The sequence below is a fragment of the Melospiza melodia genome, chromosome 3 (assembly GCF_035770615.1).
Source record: "Melospiza melodia melodia isolate bMelMel2 chromosome 3, bMelMel2.pri, whole genome shotgun sequence".
NCBI classification, from domain to species: domain Eukaryota; kingdom Metazoa; phylum Chordata; class Aves; order Passeriformes; family Passerellidae; genus Melospiza; species Melospiza melodia.
The window spans coordinates 111641800-111659995 of record NC_086196.1 but is presented as its reverse complement, the minus strand read 5'-3'; the positions used below and the strand labels follow the sequence as shown (position 1 = coordinate 111659995).

General features: G+C 51.0%; 1 protein-coding gene across 1 annotated transcript; it reads left to right on the top strand.

Annotated features, from left to right (window-relative positions):
* The first annotated feature begins 1760 nt into the window (after window positions 1–1760).
* Window positions 1761–17416, top strand: TTL (tubulin tyrosine ligase). Its single transcript, XM_063152657.1, has 7 exons — window positions 1761–1932; window positions 5349–5427; window positions 7064–7296; window positions 10647–10782; window positions 10880–11149; window positions 11981–12124; window positions 14354–17416. The coding sequence occupies exons 1-7, from the start codon at window positions 1776–1778 to the stop codon at window positions 14469–14471; spliced, it is 1137 nt and encodes a 378-aa protein (XP_063008727.1). The 5' UTR covers window positions 1761–1775; the 3' UTR covers window positions 14472–17416.
* The last annotated feature ends 780 nt before the right edge of the window (window positions 17417–18196 follow it).

Below are 18196 nucleotides of genomic sequence, written 5' to 3'. Positions count from 1 at the left end.
CAAACCCAAAAAACCCAAACCAAACAAAAAAAAAAAAAAAAAAAACAAAAAAAAACAAAAAAAACCAAAAACCAAACAAAAAACCACCCAAAAAAACCAAACCCCCAAAAACCCCCAAAAAACCACACCACAAATCCCAAACCCAAAATCCACCTTGCTACAGGAAATTTTGCATGGAATATTGAGTAGTCCATTATTGGACTTCATTCTGCTTACTGGTCTAACACATCGATCTTAACTCTGTGGAGTATCTTTGCCTCTTGTGCTTCATTATGCAACCAACAGAGATGAGCCATCAAATTATCTATCAGTTGGAATTACCTATAATTTTAGAATCCTGATAAACAGTACATACCCAAACTGGGAAGAGGAATGGCTTCAGGATCTGAGTCCCAGGTGCTCTGCGATTCCCTGGGCTGTGAGGTGTTTTAACTCACAACACTGTGAAGAGAACACACACTGAGGATGCATCTGAAAACAGATCCAGAGGCCCATCCTATCCCAGGTTCAAGAGCACCTCCTAGTAGAAATAAGCTGCCTAGAGAATTTTTTTTAGCTTCTATGACAGCAGCTGTTCTCTAAATTAATTTTTTCCATCCATGAATCACTTAACACCTTACCTTGTGCTGTCAAAAAAAGAAAAGGCACTGTGCAGGTCATGACCTCTCTGTGTTTCCTTCAGCAAAATGTTCCTTATTTCTTGGAAATATATCATGATTTATAGAGTATGCCAGCTGATGTATGCAATGCTGATGTCATTACTCATACAGTGTCTGAAGGAAAAACAGGACATTAACCAACTCAAAACCTCATAATTTTCATTATTGATAGGTTTGTTAAGACAGACTTGATCTGTTCTGGGGAGGAAATCTAACTTCCAGGTTTTAATTTGTGAGATATCTTTGCTCTGCTGCAGGTTTGTGAGGAAGACAGAAGTGATGGTTACAAACAAGACCTTTCCATAAGCAGAAGGATCAAATTAGGTAGCAATGTAGGAGAAGATAAGGAGTGATTGGAAGAGCCAAATGGATTAGGAAGGAGGAGATCTCCTGGCTCAGGGGTGAGCATCCCCCAGGGGCCCTGAGCACCGGAGGGCAGCAGAGCCTGCAGGCATCAAGCCTGGGTGACAGGGGACACACGGGGCTGAGTCACACCGGGGAGCGGCGGGGCCGGTGACAGAACCGGGCCGGTGTCAGATCCCGGGCAGTGTCAGATCCCGGCCGGTGACAGATCCCGGGCAGTGACAGATCCCGGGCAGTGACAGAGCCCGGGCAGTGTCAGATCCCGGGCGGTGTCAGATCCCGGGCAGTGTCAGATCAGGGCAGTGTCAGATCAGGGCAGTGACAGAGCCCGGGCAGTGTCAGATCCCGGCCGGTGACAGATCCCGGGCGGTGTCAGATCCCGGGTGGTGTCAGATCCCGCGCAGTGACAGATCCCGGCCGGTGACAGATGCCGGCCGGTGTCACCCCGCGGAGACGCTGGCCCGGCCCCCAGCGGGCGCACGCCCCGCCCCGGCGGCTGCACGGCGTAACGGGGCGGGGAGAAGCAGGAGCCGGAGCCGGCTCGGGCTCAGGATCGGGCTCGGGAGGGCGGTTCTGGTTCCGGGTCAGTCCCCGCCTGGGCAGGCTGTCGGGCGTTGCGCGGGGGCGGCGGCCCCGGCCATGCGGAGCCGGGCCGGGCGGCGGCGGCCGCGCAGGGCCCTGCCTGGGCTGCGGCGGGGCCCCATGAGCCGCCGGGGGTAGGGCGGGGAGCCCCTTCCCCCCCGCCCCGCCGCCATGTACACCTTCGTGGTGCGGGACGAGGGCAGCAGCGTGTACACCGAGGTGAGCCGGCTGCTGCTGGCCAGCGGGCAGTGGCGGCGCCTCCGCAGGGACAACCCCCGCTTCAACCTCATGCTGGGCGAGAGGAACCGGCTCCCCTTCGGCCGACTGGGTAAGGCTCCTCCCCGCGCCCGCCCCGCCGCCGGCAGCGGCGCCCGGCGTTCCCCGCTCCCCCTCGGTCCGTGGCTGCGGCTGTGCCCGCCCGTCCCCGGTGTCCCCCGCCGCAGGGCAGCGTCCCCGCGGGTCGCCGCAGCCTCTCGGAGCCCCCGCGGCTGGGGATGCAGTGCTCCCGGCCCCGCTCCCGCCCCGTCCCTGTCGCTGTCCCCGCGGCTCGGCGGCCGCCCCGGCGCCCAAACAAAGCTCAGGCCTCGCGGGGTCTCCGCGCAGCCGGCTCTCTGCGGGCCCTGCCGCCGCCAACCGAGGCACGAAGGATCCTTTCCCAAGCTCCCGGAGATTGATTTCACCGCGCTCCCCCCAAACACCCGCCCGGCTTGAGGCCTGTGGGGTGGTCAAGCCGTGAGAAGGGCGGGGGGATGACACGAGTGTCACCCGGAGATTCCCCCGGCAGAGCTGGGGATCCCGGCCCCCTCTGGTGCAGCCCAGGAGCGCCTTCCTTGCCCTGCCGCGGTGCCCTTGGGGCCGCTCGCACCGCTGCGGGGGGATCCGGACAAGCGGCGGTGCCTTTGTGGGGCCGCGGTGGCTCCGGTGTCATCGCCTGCCTGCTGCTGGGCACGGACGCTGCGGTGCTGAGCTTATGTGGTATCGGGCTTAGAGCTGTTCTGCCTCCTGTCTCAGGCAGCAGGAACACGGCTAAGCCAGGCACGTTCAAACCTTCACTCCAGAGCCGAGCTGGTGGGGATGTGCCTCTGCAGGGCTCGGTGCGGGTGACAGCACCGTCCCTGTCTGGAGCAGGGTGTGGGTAATTCCAGAGGCTCTGTGTGTGTAGGGCCCTGTACAAGCCCTGCCCCACCACCTTTTCCCCTGCTGCCTGACCCCCAGTGTCACCCTGCCACCACGCAGGGCTCTGTGTAGGTTTGTGCCCTGCCTGCCATGCCGGTGCTGCCCCATGGCACAGCCACCCTGGCCCTGTGCCCTGCTGGATGGTGCAGAGCCCGGCAGCAGGGAGGGAGAGTGCCCAGGAACAGGAGAGCCAAGGCAGGCACTGGCAGTGTTGCAGGGCGTGGCAGGGAGCGGGGCTGCACTGTCATCTTGGCCCTGGTTTGTGTCTTTCTGGGGTGGTTTTGCAGCACTGCTTCTGGCTGCATGAACATCAGAAGAGGCAGAGCCCCCTCACTCCAGCAGCTCTGGTGCAAGATGGCTTTGCAGCCCCTTTCTTGCAGCCCCTTTCTTGCAGCAGAGACCCATCTCTGGCTGCTCTTAACAATTTGCAAGTCACCAGTTCCAGCACCTCTCCCTTGTCTCCTGCACACTGGTGAGTGGAAAGTCCCCATCACATGGCGGTGCCATCTGGTCACTGCCAGTGTCTGCAGCGGGCAGGGAGACACCAGGAGAGGCTCAGGCAGCGAGGATGCTCACATGTGCTTGCAGCAGGCACAGCAGGCAGACCCGTGCTTTAACTTGCTCAGCATGGAGGACCTGTGAGCATCAGGCCTCATTGCAGAACAAATGCAGTTCCTTGAGAGTGGGCATGCACAGCACATCCAGCTGTGGTGGGCTTGTGGCCATCTCTGACTAACCCCTTCCATCCTCTAAAAGTGTCCTGGAGTGATGAAAGGGCTTCCCTGAGCCCTTCAGCATGTGTTGCCATGGGATGCACAAAAACTCAAACCATTTCTCACAGCAAAGCCATGTCTATAACCCATGGAGAGGGGCCATGCTTTGGCACTGGCATCTTTAAACCGTCCTCCTATAGCAGGAAACTGGTTGCCTGAAATCAGTAGAGTCAGACCAAAAATAACGTGGTTATTTTGGTGCATTTTCCAAAAAGCTCTATCTTCTTCCTGAGCAACTGTTGCATCAAAGCTGGCTTGGTTTTCCTAAGGGCTCTACTCAGTGGAAGCAGACATTAATTCAGGGAACTGTAGGGATTTGCATTACTCAGGGCCTAAGCTGGATCATGGAGAGAAGTGGGGACTCAGCATGCACCACTGCTTCTGCCCAGCTGCAGGGACCTCTGCAGCTCTCACTGATAACCTAATTCCTGGGGGATTGTGCCCTTAAGCTGTGTCCTCATCTAGGAGAAAAGCAGAGTTTGTGCTGAGGGCATGGAAAGGAGGAAGAGGCTCATGTAGCAGGGGATGCTGGGCTCCATGCTGTGCTGGCCAGGAGAGGATTGCCACTTTGGTCAGTGCCTTGGCAGCTTTTTAATCCCACTAAATGCATGCTGCAGAGCTCACAACATGCTCCAGAAGTTTCCCTTCCTGCCTTGTGGTCCCTCTTTGCGGGCCACCCAGGTCTATGTTGCAGCCCACTGCTCCATGGCAATGCTCATGAGCCCATCTCCTCAGGATAAACTGGAAACAGAAGAAAATTTGAGGGGTTTTATTATTTTCTTTTCAGTAAAAAAAAAACAAAAAACTGCCTGTGCTGGATGCACCTTGAAGTGCCTGAAGCTACAGATCTTTTCTTTTCTGCAGGATGGTTTTCAGCTATCTTGTATTTAAAGATTTGTGAATAAAAGTGACCCAGGTCAGGGAAGTGACTTTCAGGCTGAAGATAGATATTTCCTCTCTGTGATTTTGCAGCTGCCTGGTGTTTAAGGTAATGTTTGCTCCAGGCCTTTTTTCCCAGGCAGGTACCAAGGAGGATAAGTAAAACCCTAAATCCTTTTTCTGGATTCTGGTCCCTCTCAGGGAGCTTCCAGCTGAGCAGGAGTGTTTCTGTCCTGTGAAAAGGTGAAGACTTAAACATCTGGAGTTACTATAGGAAGGGCCACCAGTATAGTCAAGGGGACACAGCTTGACAGCCAAGCCCTGGGACAAGGACCTAAAGTCAGTATCTGTCTTTGGAGATACTCAGGCTTTGGACAAGAGGTTGGAGCAGAGACTCCCAGAGGTTCCTTCTCACCTCAGGTATCCAACAGGTATTGTTGCAAACTGCTAGAAAGAAGCAAGACTCCAAGTTTTCCCCAGTGTTTTATGGTCTCAGGCCCAAGAGGGAGTTGTGCTGTACATGACAAAGATAAAAGGCCCTTTGCTGAGCTGTGATCTTTGTGTCAGGGTGTGTTTCCCTACATCCTCCACCTGTATTTAAGAGTGACTGAAATCTTGGTTCTTACAAGCTTACACCAGCAGATGGAGAGCACCTGCCAGTTCCCAGTGTGAATTAGGAAAAAATTATTTTCCTTTGCAAGATGGATGTGTCAGATTAAAAACAAGTGGGTAACTGCATCGTTTTTTATAACTAAATGAAAGAAACCACAGGGAGCAGTTTACAACCTGTTTCTGTAATGCAGGGCAAGGAAACAGCCTCCTTTTCCTTCCCCTACTGCACAGGTCCTTTGCACCAAGCAGCTGCTTTGCCTTTGTTCATTTTGGAGTTTGTCTGACCTCTGTTTCCCCTTCTCAGGCCACGAACCTGGACTTGTGCAGCTGGTGAATTACTACAGGGGAGCAGACAAGCTGTGCCGCAAAGCATCTCTGGTGAAGTAAGAAATTCACTGAAATGTCAGATGGGCTTGGCAGAAACTTCCCTTCTAACCCTTGTTGAGTGTTGAACCTGTTTGGAGGGTATTTCACACAGCAGCTGCCCTGTGCATGTGCTGTCTTCAGGCTCCTGGGCTGCTCTCTGGAGCTGTTTGTGTGCACAAAGGCCTCTCTGTAACCTCAGGGGAAATGCCATTTCCACTGAGTTGCATCTACTTGAAACCATGGACTGTATTGAATCAGATTAGAGCCAAATCAAAAGGGAAGAAGAAACCCAAACGAATCTGCTCTTTTTCCTTGTAGACATTTAATTAAAACCTTCTCCTTTTATTCTCTGTTCCATACAGAGAAGAGACACTAATGTGCCTTTAGCTAATCAGATTTGTTGGTCAAACAAATGCTTGGAGACATCTCCAGGAAGAGCTCTGGGAGTTATTTCTGCATGACCTGCCATGCCAGGCTCTCCTGGGGAAATGTGGATGAACTTTCATGGTAAATAACCCTGTCCCTGTGCAAACTCTGTATCTCTATGTCAGAGCTCTTGGTCTCCTTTGATTGCCCATTACAGTCTGTGCTGCCTCTCACTAATGCAGCCCTGCAGGCTGGGTGTGCTGATCCAAGGCCTCTCCTTCCTCTGCAAAGAGCCTCTTCCCAGTTCCTTTCCTGGCAGTGGTGATGGTGTTTGCCAGAAAGTGGCAGAGTATTTTTAAACAAGCACTTGGAGCACTCCTCAGATGAATTCCTCTTTAGCCTGTTACCTGGAGTGCTGAAAACACTTGCACACCTGGTTTTATATCCTGCAGCTCGGCTGACCTTTTTAACTGTAGGGTCAAGCATGCATCAAGCTACCTAGGAACCCACAGGACAACAAATGACATTTCTCAGGGCTCCCAAAGTGCCACTGACTCACTGCCATCCCAGCAGAGAGGCACAAATGCACAGAGTCAGCACCTCATGAACTCCACTTTTGGCTTGAAGCAAAGCACAGGCATTTGGAGAGGCAGGCAGCTCCCTTGACTTGGAAAGAAAACAGGCCTGAGCTCTGCTAACAGGAATTTGCTGCTGTCTCCAGAGAGATGTGCCTGAGGGATTCCAGCCACCTTGGGATGTGAAACATGTGAAAGCTGTGCCCTTGCTTTCTGTGGCTTCCCAGAGATCTTCATGCACAGCTGGGACACCTGGTCCTATCTCAGTGGGAATGGGATCAAGAGTTAAACACCAGCACAGACAGCATTACTGCTCTGGCTTTCCTTTTTCCAGCTGTGATCCTTCCTGCCCTGAGCCATGTCAGTGAAAATCCCTCCTCCATTCCCTTGTGCAGGGAATGCAGCACCAGCTTTAGTTATGGGGAAACTAACAGCTGTTAGTTTCATTATATCAGTAAAGTGTTCAATGAAAGCATGCAGGTTCTGCTTCAAAGAGTAGTGCTTTGCTGTGGGCTGGGGTTGCCATGATATCTTTAAGAAAACCCTAATTTGAAGGGTTTAAGGAAAACAGGATAATTTAGCACAGGCTATCCATAAGCTGCCATTCATCATCAAGCAAAAGAGCCCAGTTAATGATGATTTTTCTTTATTAGAAAGGCCCCATGCAGGTGGGCACACTCTGGACATTAACAGCCTGTCTGTGTTCACCCAGGCTCATCAAGACAAGCCCTGAGCTGTCGGAGTCCTGCACGTGGTTCCCTGAGTCCTATGTGATTTACCCAACAAACCTGAAGACCCCGGTGGCTCCAGCCCAGAATGGAATTCGCCATCTCATCAACAACTCGAGGACAGACGAGCGGGAAGTGTTCCTGGCCGCCTACAACCGGCGCCGCGAGGGCAACGAGGGCAACGTGTGGATAGCCAAGTCCTCTGCTGGTGCCAAAGGTTCGTTCTCCAGCACCAGGAGCTGTTCCTCATCATTCCTCACTCTTTTTGCATGATCTGTAGGGTCACAGGGTTTGGCTGAGCTGATGTGTCTGAAGGGCTCCACTGGCCATGCCAGGCAGGCAGGGTGGTGTGCATGTGCTGCCTAGGACATGAACATGCACCTCAAAATGCGGGAATGTGCTGTGGGGAGAAGGCAGCAGTGTGGCCGTGTTCACAGGGGTTCTTAGATGAGGGAAGAGATGAGGATCTGACTCCATGTTTCAGAAGGCTTGATTTATTATTTTATTATATATATAACATTAAAACTGTACTAAAAAAATAGAAGAAAAGGTTTCATGAGAAGGCCAGCTACGAATAGAATAGCAAAGAATGATAACAAAGGTTTGTGGCTCAGCTCTCTGTCTGAGCCAGCTGGGCTGTGATTGGCCATTAATTACAAACATCTGAGATGGGCCTATCAAAGATCCACCTGTTGCATTCCACAGCAGCAGATAACCATTGTTTACATTTTGTTCCTGAGGCCTCTCAGCTTCTCAGGAGGAAATATCTTAAGGAAAGGATTTTCCATAAAAGATGTCTGCAGCACAGCAGGGACCAGCAAGTGGGGGGAATGTGGAGAGCAGTTTAGAGGGAGCAGAACAGGATACAGGGAGGCAGTCAGCAGGCAGGACAGTAGCCTTCAAGGGCAGGGAGCCCAGCTTCCCATGCTGCAGCTTAACTTGCCTTCTCCTGGGTGCAAATCTTGCTTGTCTTTCAGCCAGACTCACATGCCTGGTGCCAGTGGCCTGCCTGTGGTCACAATGAGCAGCCACGAGCTCAGTGCGTCACAGTTGTACCCAGGCCTCAGGGGAAGGTACCAGAGTACAGACAATCAATGCAGTGTCTGTCTGTCCATTTAATCTGAGTAGGACAAACAGATACCCCAGTGATAATGTGTCCTTCCTTGTTCCAGGGTCATTCCATCACTCACTCTGCAGAAATAAGGAGCTGTGAGGTGGCTGGACACAGCTCTAAATGCAGGGCTTTGGTGACTGTGTGCTCTCTGTCAGTTATGGTCTTATCGTGGGCACTTTTTTTTGTTAGAATGGCTATGTTTAAAAACTTACCTTGCTGTGTGTGCAGCAGAGCCCAGCCTGAGGAGGGACCTGGTCTTTTCAGAGAGAACAAGCCCATTACTCATCTTTGCAGAGTCACTTTGCATGCAGCCTTGCAGAAAAGAGAATGTGAAAGCCAGAGCTGGCTGCACCATAAAACTGTCCTTTACACCAGCTTCCCTCTCTGTCCTGCTCTCTTGGCTGTGTCACCAAGAAGAATTGGAAGAGTATCCTTGTTTTCATCAGGAATGAAAGATGAGTCCTTTTGTTATGCCAGTGCAAGAATGTGTTTCTGTGGGGTAAACTGGCAGAAAAATCCATCTGGGCATTTGGAAAGGCAGTTGCTGTGGTCTGCTGCAAGCTGAGCAGGTTCAGGCTCTTCAGATACTTCATGCACATGTGATCCCATCTTTTCTGCACTAAAGCAGAGTAGCCTTTTGTATTCATCACTGTGCTGCTGCAAATTAAAGTGGAAAGCAGAGTCTCATGGTAATCTTCTAGAGGGAAGTTTTATATGTCTGGGGATTACTTCTGATGAAGAAGAAAGCTTGTTCATGCTAATAACCAAGAAAGATACAGCTCAGGCACAGCCCTTGTCTTGGGACAGGTCTAACAACAGTTTAGTCATCCATCAGTAACAGGAAAATTCAAGTTTTAGGATTCCCTGAGTCAAACATTTGAAGGGTTGGCAGCTGTGGCTGGAGGTTTGGTGTTTTCTTTGCCAGCTGCCCCACATAAGCTGCTTTGCTGCCTCACTGGGTGGCTGCCCTGACCCTCCCCTGGGTTTGCCATCTGTCCATGTGGAGCAGGTGCCTGCTGATCTCCCCACTGCAGCAGCTTTGCTGGCTCTGGGATGTTGTTCCCCTCCTTTCCCCAATGCACAGCCTGAAGTTGTGCCAGTGCAAGGTTCTGCCTTGCTCTGCTGTGATCAGGAGACTAAAAAATCTTGCCCTCTGCATAAATCATGAGAAAGATACTTTAATTTCAGGCTTCCTTTCAGTGGAGGGTGCTGGGATGAATGAGAGGACAGTAGAGCTGGAAAGCTGAGCAGAGGATGCAGCAGTGGGAGTACCTGCAGGGCTGTGCTGACAGCAATCACAGAAATCACAGCTAGGAGCATTTTTTGTTGGATGATCCTGTCAAACCCTGCCTGTGCTTCAAACCTCTGTTACCCCTCTGATGCCCCCTTGAAGAGTGGGGTTTTTTTTTGCACAGTATTTCCTCAAAAACACTCAGCACAAAATTAAAACTAAGTAATCAGGTTTAGTCCTGAAAACTTAATACCTCAAGAATGGGCATAGTGCCAGAGGAGGGTTTGATAACTTTACCTGAGCTGGCTTATCCCTCCTGGCACCATGCTCTTTCTTTATGAAATCCCAGAAGGAAAATGGGCTCTCTTCAGTGCTCTGCAACAGAAGTTTGCTATTTGGACTCTTGCAAGAGATGAACAGTGACAGCTTCAGCCAAAATGTAGGAGTGTTTAAATGGCACAGTTCATTTTTTTAATGAAGAGCTTCCACAGCTGGAACACTGAGTACATGGATGAGCAATTTAAAATGGTGCTTTTCCTTATTCAGCAATGATTTTAATAATAACTTAAGTGAATTCAGTGAGCAGGGCAGCGCTGCACAAGTGTGCATGTCTGACTGCCTCTGGCATCCAGAGAAGCCAGACAGGGAAAGAAAGTCTTGAGTCTGGGATAAAAAACCCCACAAGTCTCCCTCCCCAAATAAAAAAGAAGGGCAAAAATCTTTATAGATAATGTGCCAAACTCCCTGTTCTCTCTAAACTGCTGAAAACCAGGGAAAAACAAAACCAAATTTGCCAAGTGCCAAATACAACCACCACCACATCGTCCTCCCCCTGCCAAGCCTAGATAGGAAGAAAAAAAAGACATAAAAGAAACCAGAATGCCCCCAAGCCAAGCAGCTGCCTCACTGCCTGCCCAGGTCCCTGTTAGCTGTGCATCTCCTCACACCTCAGCAGCCACCCCCCTGCAGATATGCCCTGGGCAGGCTGTGCCCTGTCAGATGCCCTTGGTTCCCATTTGCAGCAGGGCTGGTTTCTGGGGGTGGCAAGGGAGAGATCCCTCCACAGATTCATTCCCATGGAGTGGCTGTGCCATTGCTGACCCTGGGGCCACGGGTTCCTGCGTGTTGCTTTTTGGGCTAATGAGCCACTGGGGGCCTGAAAAAGCTCCAACAAAGGTAGAAGGATCCTCTGCCTAATTTTGTCTTCAACTTTCTGTGCCAGGGGAAGGGATCCTGATTTCTTCAGAGGCTTCAGAGCTCCTGGACTTCATCGATGAGCAGGGACAAGTGCACGTGATTCAGAAGTACCTGGAGAATCCTCTACTTTTAGAGCCAGGGCATCGCAAGTTTGACATCAGGTAACCTCTCCTGCCTTTGTAACAGCAGTTTTCTTGTTCATGCTGTTTCTTTGGGAGCCACTGAGAGTAGAATTTGTCCTCCTGTTTGTTCCCCCAGGAGCTGGGTTCTTGTGGATCATCAATATAATATCTACCTCTACAGAGAGGGTGTCCTGCGGACCTCTTCAGAACCATATAACAGTGCTAACTTCCAGGACAAAACCTGCCACTTGACCAATCACTGCATCCAGAAGGAATATTCCAAAAACTACGGGCGCTATGAGGAAGGGAACGAAATGTTCTTCGAGGAGTTCAACCAGTATCTGATGGATGCCCTGAACACAACGCTTGAGAACAGCATCTTACTGCAAATCAAACACATCATAAGGTAGCCAGCTGCCTGCTGCTGAAGAGGGCAAAACCCTTCAGGGACAGGGAGTATGGACATAGAGCAAGAAGGAAAGAGTTTCAATTGCAGAAATTTAGGATAAGGCCATAAATAGCCCCATGTCACTGCTCAGTGAGAAGGTACCACCACAAGTGCTGTTGCCTCAGTGGTGTGTGTCCACATCTCTGTGATTTGCCAGCTGTGGCTGGAGAAGGATAGAGTGAAAAGGGAAGAGAGCCAGGGCTGGAGAGGCTGAGATTAAGAAAGGCATAAAGGTGATAGAGGGAAGATGAAGGTGAACTCAAGTGTGCAGACTCTGGATGCTTCCCCCACCATGAGCCAGCACATGGCTGTTGCCTGGGTCATCTTTCTCAGTCCACAAGAGCCACTTCCTTCCTGGGCAGAGAAAGTGCCTGGAGAGAGATCTTGGTGCTGCACAGAATCCAGGTTTGACAAAGCAGTCCTTCATGAAGGGATTTGCTTTGCCAGTACCCCACTGCTGTTAATTGCACTAAAAAAGATGTGGTGTAATCTTTGAGGGACTTGAAGGCAAATGAGCATCCAGTGGCAGTTCCTGGGGACCTGCTGCAGCCCTTGGTGGCATTGCACTTCATGTTTTCCAGCTTGCCTGACCCAGTGGTGAGGGAGGATGCTCTCCAGCTCTTTGTGAGTTAACTCAGGGGTGTCCCCTTGGATTTTCACTTGCGTGGACCTGGTTACTATGGCATGTGTAGGACATAACTTGTAATTTGGGAGAGTTCCAGGACAACCCCTCCTACTTAACCTGTCCACAGCAGCCTTAACCCTGAGTTCCTGTTTCTCCCTTCACAGAAGCTGCCTTATGTGTATAGAGCCTGCAATCAGCACGAAGCATCTTCACTACCAGAGCTTCCAGCTCTTTGGCTTTGACTTCATGGTGGATGAGGAGCTGAAGGTCTGGCTGATAGAAGTCAATGGGGCCCCAGCATGTGCCCAGTGAGTAAATCAGTTTCTGGAACACCCTTGTGATGCCACCATTCACATGCCTCACCCAAAACATGGCTGTGTCCCAGCTCCAAGTGAAAAAGGTGAAAGAAAATGAATGGTGAGGGAGTTTTCCAGGCTAACGCTGGACTCCCAAGTGCCAGTCAGTTTGGGTTCATTACTCTTCTCTCTGTGTTTGGTATCCCCCAGCTTCTTTCCCACGTGGGATGAGGCATTAACCTGGGTTTTTGAACAAATGGGTTTGAATATCACTTGGGTCATTTTTATTGCACTTGGGTTGAAGTTATGTTTGCAGATTTAATGTTTTGGGAGTCAGATTGTTTCTCAGTCTCTGTTGTGGCACCACTGGTGGCTGCTCTTTATGTGAGCACATGTTAAATGAGGAGCATTAAGGGCAGCAGCTGGAAGTGAGTGACTCAATTTGCAGGCAGCAGGACCACAGAGCACACTGTGGATGCCACAGATGTTACCAAATCCCTGAAAACCTAAGGAATAAAGACTCAACACCAATTTAGTGTTAAGAAGAGCATCATTAATTCAAATCACACGGGGGATAACTCCTGACTTTATGTGTCCATGTGATTTTACAAGTGTCTTGCTTATATTCATGCATGTTACAATTTGCCCATTACCAAAAACCCTCCCCAGGTTCCCAGATTAAGTCCTTGTTTTGGCTGTGCCTGCATTCCTGAGCCACATGTCTTCTTACCTTCCAGCCATCCTTGCTGGGAAAGCAGATTTTGCATGCCTTGTTTCTCTGCTAAGAGTTCACGGGCACAGTAAAAATTGAATTAACCCTTTTGGTATCTCAGAAATCAGGTTATAGCTTCTTCCAGCAGCCACAGGGAGGCTGGAACAACCCAACAGCCCTGGCCATGAACATTTCTGTGTAGGCACAGCAGAAAGTGCTGTATTACATGACTGAGACAGCTGCAGGAGACCAGAAATTTTTGCTAAGTGAGCATCTGTATCATATTAAAAAAAAACCCAGCAAAACAGAACAGGCTGTACATCGCTGCATTAGAACTTTATGAGATTAGGTGTTGATTAAATTAGGTTAGATCATCACTAACAGTAGACAAAAAATGCAGGTCAAACCTTACCAGACAGCCTGTTGAGGAACTTTTTCAGGGCTAGAGCTTGGGGAGCTTTCTGTGTCCAGGATTGCCCATGTGCATCATGGTGCAATTATTGCCTTGCACCTCCTTGTCTTGCTATAAGGGTAGAATTTGGCTGTTGCTGGGTGGATTCGGATTGCAGCAGTGCCCTGTTTGTTTTGTGCCTCTTGGAAGAGCAGAGCAAGGGCTTTGTTGGGCACTTGGAAGATTGAAAGCAGCTGAGGTAGGTTTTGGCTATTTGTGACTTCTGTTCAGGGTTATTTTTATTTGTAGCACTTGTATCACACAGCTCCCATTTAAAGAGGAAAAAAATGGCTGCTGTAAGTCATAACATTCCCAGGAGCTGAAAAAAAACATCTCACTGTCACACAGCCCCAGTGACATGGAGTAAAGACATTGCTAATCCTGGGAAAAGCAGGTTTGGGACTAAATATGTGCCAGATGCCAGCACATTCAGGGAGGTTACACGTGCATTTCCTCCAGCAGAAAATGAAGCTGTTGTTAGCTCAAACACCTTGTCTCTCTTCTCCCTAATCCTGCTGTGCCATGGTGAAACACATCCCACATGTCTGAGGGTCTTGTGGAGCCCCTGAGATGCACCCCAGCACAACATTTCATCAAACCAGGAATGCATCAGAGCAGCCCTTCTGGGGGCATCAGAGCAGCCCTTCTGGGGCACATTCCAGTGTGAACAGAGTCTGGTGCGGTAAATCCCAGCTCTCTGAGCTGGAAGTTTGGTACAAGGGGCCCTGAGATGTTTTCTGCCCCTTTGCATCTTGTGGAGACTCAAGTCTGGGGCCTGAGGGTCCAGAGCCTCTGACTGTAAACATAGGTAATGGGTTTTGTGGTTCTTTGTGAAAGGGAGCAATACTGGGAATTACCACCATGGAAAAAGAAGATATTTGTGGGTGTAAACAGGGAGGAGGTGGAAGAGATACTGCTCTCCCCCTGTTTGCCCTGAAACTCCTTGTGATGGGAGTAGGATCTTGTAGATTTTGCTGGGAAAATGCATTTCTACATAAAAACATCAAAATTGGCCAGGCATCTGCTGGTTTGTCCTGCTTGGGTGTCTGATTCTCTCTCTCTCTCTCTCATCTCTTAGGAAGCTGTATGCAGAGCTCTGCCAAGGAATTGTGGATGTAGCCATCTCCAGCGTTTTCCCCCTCAGTGACACTGGGCAGAAGATGAGCCAGTCCTCCTCGATCTTCATCAAGCTGTGACGATGACACAGCTGCCACCTCTGTGAACAGGGAGAGACTGCACCCCTCGGGTCAGCACACTCTGGTGGCTTATCTCAGTAACATGCCAAAAAGTGATAGAGACAGGCTTCATATTTTCTGGGAGACCACAGGGAAAAACAACAAAACAGGCATCCTCACAGAGCTGTGATGAGCCAGAGCTGCTCAGATAACTCTGCCTGCATTCACCAAAATCCACTTTAGAAACAGCTCCTGTGACTTTGATACCTGAAACAAATCTCTCTGGGAGTACAACAGAACAACCTTAAAATGAAACCCCAGCAGGGATACTGTAATGCTGTATTAGCTCCTCCTTTTCTATAGAGATAACATTGGGTTTTTTAAGGGAATTGAGTGGAGAGAACGATGGAGTTGTCCTCCTCCTGCTGTGTTTATCCTTTCCTCACCTACTGCATCATTAGTGCCTTAGCTCAGCTCCAAATAGGTGACTCCTTTCCTTTGTTCCTGCTCTGTTACATAGAAAGGAGCCAGCTCTCCTGGTGCCTAAAACCAGGAACACCAAGAAATCAGTTTCCTTAGGTCATTTTCCAAGCTGGTTGGCTGAACACCCAGGCAATGGCTGGTAAACGGTGCTGAACTGCAGGTGGTGAATTAACCCAAGCAAGGAAGGTGATTTTCTTTATTTATATCTATCCCTTTTCCTATTGAGATTTGGATCAGTGATTGTCCCAGTCTGAGGCAGTTGGATTCTGCTTAAAAGAGGTAGAGAGACCCCCTCAGAGCTCAGCAGCAGGCTGTAGGATTTTGAGCATCACTTTTGTGCTGAGTGTTTCAAGTAGCAGAAACCTGATCTCAGTTTCTTCTGAGGCACTGCAATGAATTTAGGCTCTTCTCTCAGATTTCCCCTTCATCATTTACTTGAGGCTTGAACCTGAAATCTTTCTACCCAAATCCCATTTGTTCCAGCCAGTTTTATTCTCATCTGTTTGACAAATACTGTAATCTTCTGCCCTGAACACAGTCCACAACTTGATCTTAGCTGGGGGCAAGGTGGGTGAGGTTTTGTAGACCAGGAGAGACATTCCTGTTTGCCACACATCTGGGAAATCAGGTGCTTTGGGGGGAAGGAGAGGTTAGATTCCTTGAGGTCTCTGCATTTCAGAGCAAACATCTGCTTCAAGTATGACCTAAACCTGTCATGTGTCCCACCTTGTGAAGTGTGTCTGAATTGGCAGTGTGAGCCCAGCACATCCCTCTGGCAGGGAGAGATGGTCATGGACAGAAAGCAGTTCCTGTTCCCCATAGCAAACAAACAAACAAACAAACAAACAGGAGGGCACTGTGGAGATTACAAGCTGCCTGTGTGTAATGGGAAGTGAAGCAGCAATGGAATTTCTGCCCTCCTCAGAAGATCCCAGCATTTTGGTGTACTCACCTCTGCTTGTGATGGAGATTTCCGAGTTCTTCATGCAGCAGGCAATTCTGATAGAAGGGGCTTGAGTGATAAGGAGGGAGAAGGATGTTGGGGGAAGGATTGGTTGGGTTTTCTAACCTTCTGATAGCACAGAGGTGTCAGAATTTCACTGCAGTCCAGGTGAAGTGTGGTGGTAACTCACCAAGGTAAAATGTAGGCTGTTAAGGGTTGTTACTCAGATTGCAAAGTTCACCACATCTCCGTTGATATTTTCATGTTGGCTTAGCTGAGCTTTAAAACTGCATGGTTTTTGTCCAGCAGTGGGAAGATCTCAAAGCAACTGCTCTCATCAGGGATGTGTCTGAGCTCTCATAAACGCTAGGGCAGATGAGAACAGAAAATTTTCCCCATCACAATGAACCAAGAAATGCTCAGATTCTGGGGGGGCTAGACCCATCCTTCTCCTCAGAAGGGAAGTTTAGATAATGCTTGGTGGTAGAGCCACAACTACAGATGAGGCAGCTATTCATACCCTGCCTTTTCAGCTGGGCTTTGGGGAGGTAGTGTTTCAGGGACACTTGAATCCTCTGTTTGCTGAATTTTTCAGGAATAAGCAACATCCTCTGGAGTAAAATGTGTATTTTCCACCTTCTCTCAGAGTGTCCCCCAAAGTAAAGCACAGAAGGTAAATGATAAAGGACAGAGAGCACAGTGCCTAAAGTTTTGCCCAAAATCCTATAGCTACAAGGTGGAGTAGAGGATGTGTGTGTGGCCGAGGCCTGGGCATTGCAGCCTTGGGTGCACCTTGCAAGTGATGCTCACAAGCCCCTGTGAGACTTCTGTTTGTTTCTTTTTTTAGGAATATACAACAATAAATGTTTTCTAGTTTATTTCAGCTAAAAGGTCAATAGAAAAGGTCTTACTCTCTTTCCTGAGCTTTCACCCAGGATACTGCTGGGTTTCCAGAAGACACCTACCATACCACAGAATGTCTCTAGTCTTAGTTGTATCCCTTCATGTCATCCATGAAGAATCTCTGGCCCAGGTGTTCCAGCTGCGTTGTCCAGCAGGGTCTGGTCCCACTGGACTCTGGGTTTCAGATAACTCCCATGTGGCTTGTTCCATACGAGTTAGTCATGTTGTGCTTCTGCTGAAATCCCACAGTCCATGGAGAACGCCGGAGAAGTCTAAGAAAGGCTCAATCGCCGATTTCATCCAGGTGACTGTGACCAGTGCCCTTCAGGACTGCTTGCATGTCCCTGCTCCCAGCATTTCTCGTTCTCCACAAGCAGCTCTCTCCAGGGAGAGCAACGCTGTGCCGTTCATAATCGTGCTCCATGACCGTGTCTGCTGTGGCAGCCCTTGGGAAACCCTGGTGCTGAGAGGATTTGGGGTACACGGGGCACTGCCGAGGATCAGCCCCGGGACCGTGTGCCCGGCTGCTCTCACGCCAGCCTGTGCATGTGGGGCTGGGAATGCCTGAGCTCCCGGCTCTGCGGTGAGCTCACATCTATCCGCATCTCTAAACCATCATTAAAACATGCAAACCCCACGGCCTGCGGTGTTTCCTTGGCGCAGCGGGTCCCTGGGCTGCCAAGTGCCCAGGAGCCCGGGCACTGGGCTGTCCCGGCAGCGCTGGGAGCTGGGAACAGCGGGGCTCTTCGGGATTCCCGGCGTGCGGAAGTGGCGGAGAGCGACGGGCATGGGTGGATGTCCCGGCTCCTGTTCCGAGAGCGCACGTGGCTGGGCCGGGAGAGGGACACGGGTGACACGGATGTACAAGGGGGACCCAGGGGAGCTGGGAATGCGTGTCGGGAGGAGCGCAGCCCGGAGGGACAGAGCTGCGGGGCGGGCTCTGGAGACAGGAACGGTGCAGGGATGGACGCGCTCCTGGGGCGCCCGCAGGGATGGATGCGCCCCGTGCCCCTGGAGCGGCCGCAGGGATGGAGGAGCCCCGTGCCCCTGGAACTGCCGCAGGGAGGGACGCGCCCCGTGCCCCTGGAGCGGCCGCAGGGAGGGACGCGCCCCGAGCCCCTGGAACTGCCGCAGGGAGGGACGCGCCCCGTGTCCCTGGAACTGCCGCAGGGAGGGACGGGCCCCGTGTCTCTGGAGCGGCCGCAGGGAGGGACGGGCCCCGTGTCTCTGGAGCGGCCGCAGGGAGGGACGCGCCCCGTGTCCCTGGAGCGGCCGCAGGGAGGGACGGGCCCCGTGTCCCTGGAGCGGCCGCAGGGAGGGACGGGCCCCGTGTCTCTGGAGCGGCCGCAGGGAGGGACGCGCCCCGTGTCTCTGGAGCGGCCGCAGGGAGGGACGCGCTCCTGGAGCAGCCGGGAAG